General features: G+C 59.4%; 5 protein-coding genes across 5 annotated transcripts; 2 read left to right on the top strand and 3 right to left on the bottom strand.

Annotated features, from left to right (window-relative positions):
• Positions 1-118: 118 nt before the first annotated feature.
• On the top strand, positions 119-769 carry VTJ04DRAFT_1785 (uncharacterized protein; the record flags this gene model as incomplete). Its single annotated transcript, XM_069359510.1, has 1 exon — positions 119-769. The coding sequence occupies one exon, from the start codon at positions 119-121 to the stop codon at positions 767-769; it is 651 nt and encodes a 216-aa protein (XP_069224393.1).
• Positions 770-1371: 602 nt separating this feature from the next.
• VTJ04DRAFT_1784 (uncharacterized protein) lies at positions 1372-2904 on the bottom strand (the record flags this gene model as incomplete). Its single annotated transcript, XM_069359509.1, has 1 exon — positions 1372-2904. One exon carries the CDS (start codon positions 2902-2904, stop codon positions 1372-1374), a length of 1533 nt encoding a protein of 510 aa, XP_069224392.1.
• A 488-nt stretch (positions 2905-3392) lies between these two features.
• VTJ04DRAFT_1783 (mitochondrial 37S ribosomal protein uS11m) lies at positions 3393-4073 on the bottom strand (the record flags this gene model as incomplete). The annotated part of the gene is made up of 1 exon (XM_069359508.1): positions 3393-4073. The coding sequence occupies one exon, from the start codon at positions 4071-4073 to the stop codon at positions 3393-3395; it is 681 nt and encodes a 226-aa protein (XP_069224391.1).
• Positions 4074-4567: 494 nt separating this feature from the next.
• On the top strand, positions 4568-6207 carry VTJ04DRAFT_1782 (uncharacterized protein; the record flags this gene model as incomplete). The annotated part of the gene is made up of 2 exons (XM_069359507.1): positions 4568-5475; positions 5532-6207. 2 exons carry the CDS (start codon positions 4568-4570, stop codon positions 6205-6207), a joined length of 1584 nt encoding a protein of 527 aa, XP_069224390.1.
• A 546-nt stretch (positions 6208-6753) lies between these two features.
• Positions 6754-7504, bottom strand: VTJ04DRAFT_1781 (uncharacterized protein; the record flags this gene model as incomplete). Its single annotated transcript, XM_069359506.1, has 2 exons — positions 6754-7213; positions 7269-7504. 2 exons carry the CDS (start codon positions 7502-7504, stop codon positions 6754-6756), a joined length of 696 nt encoding a protein of 231 aa, XP_069224389.1.
• Positions 7505-7808: the final 304 nt, after the last annotated feature.

Genomic DNA, 7808 nt, shown 5'->3' with positions numbered 1-7808 from the left:
CATCAGCCCCACCAAGATCGAATTGAACCTCTCTGGGAGTTCATCAGCCACAACCTGCTTGATACCCGGTCTCATCACCAACCCACGTCCTGGATATCCTCCCGCCTCGCTCTCCGTCATGGCGCCTTCGCAGCCGACCGCCTCCGGCATCGTCACCGACGAGTCCGGCCACCGACTCATTCCCGAATCCAAGCGCGCTGACGGGAGCACGAGAAAAGCCATCAAGATCCGCCCCGGCTACTGCCCGCCCGAAGATGTCGAGATCTACAAGAACCGCCACGCCGAGAACTTCCGCAACCGCAACAAGGGCCCCGTTCCCGGTTCCGAGGGCCTGAAGGACGAGCCTGCGGCCCAAGCCGGCTCATCCTCCGCCGCCAACAAAAACGCCAAGCGCCGCGAAGCGCGGAGGAAAGCCAAGGCCGCTGCCGGAGCCGGGGAGGAACTGCAGCCCCAAGACGCCGCCCCATCGTCCGACAAGCAACAGCCCGCCAAGGAAGAGCCCAAGCCCGAGGCGATCGACCCCGAAGCAGAGAAGGAGAAGAAAGTCCGGACCCTGAAAAAGAAACTTCGGCAGGCGAGGGAGCTCAAGGAGAAGAAGGACGGCGGTGGCATTTTGCTGCCCGAGCAGATCGCCAAGGTCATCAAGATCAACGAGCTGATCCGAGAGCTGGATGCCCTGGGGTTCGACGCCGACGGGGAGCCGAAGAAGCCTGCTGGAGACAAAACGGAGGCGGAGAAGACACAAACCGAACAGCCACCTTCGACATGAAGAATGGATTGTGCTTTCAAGAATGACAACTCCGTTTGAGGACGCCGGGTCAATGCATTACAGTGCCGAGTCAAAAGGCATGATGGCGAGCGGCCACCGTCCTTATGACGTCTATTCGAGCCCCCCTTAGGCTATGAGAGGTGTCAAGGCCGTGTCGACTTTGCAGTGCTGTCGACTGTTTTGAGGCCTTCAGAACCTCATGCTCCCCTGACAACAGCTCGGGGTGCATTGAACGAGTAGTATGCTGGGCAATTCAAATCGTCCCCCTGAGCCGAGCACACGGGATGAGAAGTTAGGCCGCAGGTATGCTTGCGAAGGAAAACGGTCAGAATGCTGCATAGGCGCCGTGGTGGATGAAGTTCAGCAGGACCGTGGCTGCGGTACTCTGCTGTCTGGATTGTATCCAAAAGGAGTGATCGTGATGGTCAGGAGTGTGATGCCATGAGGCAAAGCGCAACGTACATGGTCCCAGAAGGTGCACATGTGTCATTTGGATAGTTGCCGCCATGTAGGGGTATCAAAAGTCTATGCTAATCTTACATGCGTCGCGTATCGTACATGGACACCATACCCTAGCCATGCTGCAACCATGTCCGCATCACCTACGCAGGGGCTTTTATCTTAGCATCAGCTGGCATATGTTCCGGCTCAAACGTCTTGGGGATCAGCGCGTCGGCATTTTGGATGGCGCCTTCCATATCACCCTTATGGAATTGGAACAACCCCTGGATAGCCGCCGTCGAGGTGTGTCGTTTGGGCACATCCAGGTTCTTCTCGTCGCCACCAAATAGACCGAGCTCGTCAAGCCGCTCCAAAAACCTCTCGCGGCCCGTATGATCCACGTCGATATCGCCATAATAACGATCCCACATCTGCCCTGCCTGGTAGCGCGTGGCCTCGCCGATACGCACCATCATGTCGACACGGCCGGGGCGGATCAGGGCCGGATCGAGGCGATCGATATGGTTTGTCGTAAGAAAGGTAATCCGGTCCTCACCCGCGGAAAGGCCGTCGAGCGCATTGAGTAAACCCGACGCTGTGACCGTCGGACCCGTATACCCGTCCGGCTCGCGCTGGCGGCGGTTGGCAAGCGCCGCGTCCACGTCCTCCAGCAGCAAAATGCTCTTCTCGGGCAGCTTGGTCAGGAGATGCGCCAGCAGGTCGTCTGTCATGCCCACCTCGCTGAGGTTGATCATGGCCACGCTGTAGTCCAGCTCGCCGGCGAGCGCCTGGATGAAGGACGTCTTGCCCGTCCCCGGCGGGCCGTAGAGCAGGTAACCACGCCGGTACGGCACGCCGCGATCAATGTACCACTGCTGCGACGCCAAAAAGTCCTTGACGTCAGCCACAAGCGCCTCCTTGACCCCTTCGTCGAGAATCACGCTGCCCAGCGGCCGCTTGAGCCGCGGCTTTCCCAGCACCGCCCACTCCATGCGCCGCGCCGTGTACACGACCGTCTTGCCCTGTTGGTAGCTCTGCGCGAGCGCGTGCGCCTGCGTGAACACCTCGGCCAGCACGTGGCGGTGCATCCACAGCATGGTCAGCGTCAGGGTCTCGTGCGGCTCGCCGGTCGCGGTGGTCGCCGTGCCGGCCTTTTCGCGGTTCACGGCAATGTACACGCCGGGGCCATGCCGCACGATGTGCCGGCCGAACCCGGGCTGCACGCGGAAGTCGGCGTGGATCTTGCCGCCTCCGCCGTCCTGCTCAGCGGCATGCGGGCTGAGGGACCTGGTGGTGGTGGCGATGGAGAGGTTGCGCAGACGGGTCAACCGTTTTGCAAGGAAGCCTGTTTCCTCGCGCGGCTGGGCCAGCCAGGCGAGGACCCAATTGTAAGAGGGGTCGCGTTTGCTGATTTCGATGTTGACGAGGAGCTGGCGTCGAAGGAGTTCCACGCCGGAAATCAGGGCGCGGCGGCCAAAGGCGGCGGCGGCGCCTAATCCGGCGAGGCCAATGCCGCCGGCGAAGACGGGATTGTGAAATAGAGCATCGAGGCCGAAGATCGAGGGGGCTGGAGGCGCAACCGTGGGTGTTCCAGGGAGGGAGGCCGCCGGCAGCGAAGGCGCTGGGGAGGAAGTGGCCAACAATGGATGGACGGGTGGTGATTGAGCTGCGGTTGATGTGTTGGTCGGCAGCATTTTGTTGATCGCTACATGGCTTTCGCCGTGTAAGGTGGTGAACCACGATGAGTGGGGGGTTTGGCCGTTTTGATAAGTGGACGGCGCCGGGTGAGGTGGCCAACCTTTGAATCAAGGTAAGACTCCAGGTTCCGGGCCAAGGTCAGATCCCATCGCCCCTCCGTCGAAAATTTAGTGGGTCCGGCATACCCCGGCACGCCGGAGAATCGGCCCCATGCAGCTCCGACCCTCCGTACATCCAACCCCAAGATGGCTGCCGACGATGCCCTCAAATCTTTAGTCATGGAATGCCAGAAAAGAAAAACCAATGTCCACGGCCACTACAGTTAAACCCCAGCTGTATGTACCAAGTCAATCATCTTGTAGTGTACAATTGGTAAGTACATGGTTGGTGCCCTGTGCATGAGAGTTACCCCGCAAACCTCAAGCGCCACCAAACCACAGCTATGCGCAACGCCCAACACCTCCGCCACCTCCAGACATATCTTTTAACCTAATCTCCTCTTCTTCTGACTGCGAGTACCACCAAACTTGAGCCTTGTCGCATCCGACACGCGCACGATCTTGGGCCGCAGCGGCTTGCCCTCGTTCCCCATCAACACCTTGACCACAGCCTCTCTGCCCTGGCCAAACCCGCGCAGAATCACCTCGAGCCTGTGAATCTTCTTGACCAACCCCTTCTGGTGCATCTTGTCTATTACGTAGGCGCCGAGCTGGTACGCGGCATCGTAGGTCCCCCGCTGCGCCTTCCTGAACCCCAGGTTGCCGGTCGACAGCGAGATGAGGGCATCGCGGTTGGGCTTGCTGACGGTGATGTGCGTGTTGTGCTTGTGGGAGTAGATGTGGAAGTGGTAGGGCTCAAAGCTCTGGTCTTCTTCCATCTCCAAGGACTCAGTAAGCGAGTCTGAGACCGGCTGGTCTGGACTCGCGGCGTCTCCGAAGAGGGCAGCCACGCGGTTCATGACCAAGGGACTGCGGCTCGCGGCCGGCTGCTGCTGCTGCTGCGCCGATGCGCTTGGAGTTTGTGTTGGTGTCTGCGAGTTAAATGCTGGACGGGAGCGGGAAAAGAGACGGGCCCATTGTGGGATTGCGGTCGCCGGGCCGGCGGGCTTGCAGAGTGGTCGGACGAAGGCCGGCGTCAGGAGCCGGCCGAGGGTGAACCGGCTCATGTCCGGCAGAGAACAGGCTTCGAAGCCGCCTCAATGGTTCGAAGGAGTGTCGTCCGTGGGTGTCGGATGGTGGAACAGCAGAGAGGGGCTTCGTTCGGCCGAAGACGTTGCTGCGACGGCGGCTTCTCAATGCTGCCGCGCAGGGTTCGTTCGGTGCTCGCGGCGTCCAGTGCTGCTGGATGCTTGATGGAAATTTTGGGCCGGAACTTGCCGCTCCTTGTTCCCGGTCCCGCAAAGAATCTGCCCGCTGTGGGAGCGGCGCCGATGTGGGGCAATGGCCACTGAGAAAGCAGCTTCCGGCGCCCCAGGCCCAGGAATTTATCGGCTCTTGGCAAAGATTCTGAGACTCTGCTCTCACAAGCAGTTTGCCATCGGCGAGCAAAAACCTCGACGTTCCCCCTCCAGGCCACCGGCCCTCTCGGCGTCTTTTACTCTTCACTTTCTCCAAACCCCGCCGAGGCTGTCAGGGTCAAGGAAGGCCAGACAGAAGAACCATGAACTCCGCACGTCGCATTCAGAGGCTTTCGCCTGTCGTAGCCTCACGGTCCGCATCCGTTTCCGCCGCCGGGTTGCGAAGCTCCCGTTGCCCTCCTCCTTCTCAGTACCGATTCCTTTCATCAAGGACAACGCTTCGGTCGACTCCCCTCGAAGATGCAACAGCGCTCCATCGCCAGCCACTCCTGCCCTCAACCACTCCTGCCAGCGCCGTCAGGCTAAGCAGCTTCCCACAAAACGCCTCCCGCCCGTTCCACATTTCGGCGCGGGCGCGGCAAAAAGAAACAACCGCCGAGAAGGAAGCCAAGACGTCGCAGGAAGAAAAGTCCGACGAGGAGGCTAAGAGCAAGGAGGGAGAGGAAGAAGCCGAGAATAAGAAGCAGAGGCAGAAGAAGGACGACCTTCCCCCGCCGCCGCCTCACGGAGACAAGACGCCATGGCAGGTCTTCATGGAGACCATGCAGAAGGAACTTAAGGAGTCCAAGGAGTGGAACGAGTCGACCAAGGCCATCGCCGCGTCTGCCAACGAGTTTGTCGAGAGCGAATCTGTCCGCAAGGCGCGCCAGGCGTACGAAGCCACCTCGGGAGCCGTCTCGTCCACAGCCGCCAAGGCCGTTAAGACCACCGCCGACGTCATCGGCAAGGGTGCCGCATGGACCTGGGAGACTCCCGTCATGAAGGGTGTGCGCAAGGGCGCGGTCAAGACGACCGAGGTGCTCGACAAGGCGACCAAGCCCATCCGGGAAACCGAGGCGTACAAGGAAGTCAAGGAAGTGATTGATGATGGGAGCAGCTCCCGCTACGGCGGCTGGATTGACAAGGAGGAGCGTCGGAAGAGGAGAGAGAAGTGGCTGAAGGAGTTTCAACAAAATGGCATGAACCAGGCGGTCTATGAGGAAAATCCAAAGTAAGCGTTTCCTGGCCACAAAAAGCCTGCCGCTTCTGCTAACATGCCACTTTCAGCGCCGGGACGAGCGTCACCCTCCACAAGGACGCCGCGTGGAAGGAAGCCTGGAGGGAGTTCCGTGACTCCAACAAGTTCGTCCAGAGCCTGTTCGGTTTCAAGTCCGTCTACCAAGAGTCCGACAACCCTCTCATCTCGACCGCCCGGAGCATCACGGACAAGGTGGCCGGCTTCTTCGCTGAGAACGAGACGGCCATGGTCATCAAGAAGCTGCGCACCATGGACCCGTCCTTCAAGCTGGAGCCTTTCCTGCGCGAGCTGCGCGAGTACATCCTGCCCGAGGTGCTCGACGCCTACGTCAAGGGCGACGTCGAAACGCTCAAGCTGTGGCTGTCGGAGGCCCAGTTCTCCGTCTACGAGGCCCTGACCAAGCAGTACCTGCAGGCGGGCCTCAGGTCGGACGGCAAGATCCTCGACATCCGCGGCGTCGATATCCTGCGCGCCCGCATGCTCGAGCCCGGCGATATCCCCGTCTTCATCGTCACCTGCAGGACCCAGGAGGTCCACGTCTACCGCAACGCCAAGACGAACGAGCTGGCTGCGGGCATGGAGGACAAGGTCCAGCTGGTGACCTACGCCATCGGCATCACGCGCATCCCCGAGGACGTCAACAACCCGGAGACGAGGGGTTGGCGCTTGATTGAGATGCAGAAGAGCGGCCGCGACTACATCTGAGCGGGCACGGCGGCTGGGAAGCCTCTACCACTTGGCGACGCTCGCCCCGTCAAGGGCGGGGACACATATCCGACGCCATGCTGCTGCGGCTGGCTGTTGGTTTCTGCCCTCAATGTGTTGTTATTTTCTTCGCTTGTCACAAAACTGTATGATACGGCATCAGGGATCTGGCCGCTTGGGGTTGCGAGGAGTTTTTTTTTTGGGTTTTGTGGATGGTATAGAGCATCATGCGGGAGGGAGCCTTGCTGGATGCATTTCGGTTATCACACACCACTCTACTTGGGCTCGCTGAAATGAGCTGTTTTGTCACGAAGAAAAATTGTGTATCTATAAAATATGGGAGAAAGGTGGTGGGAAAGGGGGGGGAATCTGTCAAACTACCTCCGTAGGTATGTACCTTACCTATGTCAAGGAAGGGCTAGGGCCGGGCAGCCAGCCGGCGAACAAAAAGAAAGAAAGCCTACATAATGCCCCTGAGCATCAACCCAACGTTCTGAAGTCTCAGCAGACCACGTCTTCCCATTCCATCCCGTCTCGTCGCTGGTCTCATGCAGCCTCTTTCTTCCCTTCCTCCTTCACCCCAACCTTCGCCTCCTCTTCTCTCAACTGCCTCCTTACATCCATCAACGCCTTGCCCAACAAATTCAACCCCCACCTGTCCCTGTTCGCCTCGGCTTTGTCCCCCGCAAACCCGATTCCCCAGATCCGGTCAAACGGGCTCGCCTCGACGATCTCTCTGTCCCCCGTCTCCAGCAACAGCTCGCGCAAGGTCTTCCCGCCCGCCGCCTTGACCGTCCACTTCTCGTCGTCGGGGTCGGCCGGGTTGGTGAACTTGAGCCGGTTGCCCCTGCACACGATGTCCTCGCGGTGCGCGGCCCAGACTTTGTCGTCAAAGTTGGCGACCTTGCGGCCTAAACCCTTGACCGCTTTGGGACTGGAGGTGGTGAGGATTTGGGCCGCGACGGCGGTGTCGGAGAAGAGGAGGGCTTTGTGGTACATCATGTAGCTTTTGATTTGGTCAATCTCACGGGGCTGGCGAGTGGAAGCGGTTTGCTGCTTACTGCTCCGCGGTAGGGTAGACGATGGAGGAGTCGACGTCATCTTTGAAGGCGCACGGGTACCATTGGGAGAGGTAGGCTTTTTGTGGGTTTTTGTGTCCCCAGAAGTAGAGTGGCGATGAGGAGTCAAAGGGCGATGAAGACGCTTGGGATGCAGAGCTGGCGGCCCTCTTTTGAGGCTTGCTCGGGGCACGTTTGGACACGCGGTTCTGGGTGTTCTTGGGGAGTCTGGGAGGCATCTTCACTTGATGACTGGAACAGCACTGAAATGTTTGGGTATTGGGAAACTGGGATCAAAATGATTGTCATTCGATTCAAGTGAGACTCTCCCTTTAGTATGCGATGGTGTTGATTATCCTTGGTTTGAGTCTTGATGATGCTGCCTTGACTCGCCCAAGCCTCTGGGACTCAGCCTCATTGTCCGAGGCCAGCCGCAGCCATTGGCTGGCGTTGAGATATTGAGCCAAGGAGTTGGTTTCCGGTGACTCAGACTCAAGAAGCGAAGTCCATAGGCTATCCTCAAGAGTATGGTCAACTTGATCA

Source organism: Mycothermus thermophilus (genome assembly GCF_041956435.1).
Source record: "Mycothermus thermophilus strain CBS 625.91 unplaced genomic scaffold VTJ04scaffold_1, whole genome shotgun sequence".
Classification (NCBI taxonomy): domain Eukaryota; kingdom Fungi; phylum Ascomycota; class Sordariomycetes; order Sordariales; family Chaetomiaceae; genus Mycothermus; species Mycothermus thermophilus.
This window is presented reverse-complemented; position numbering and strand designations above follow the sequence as displayed.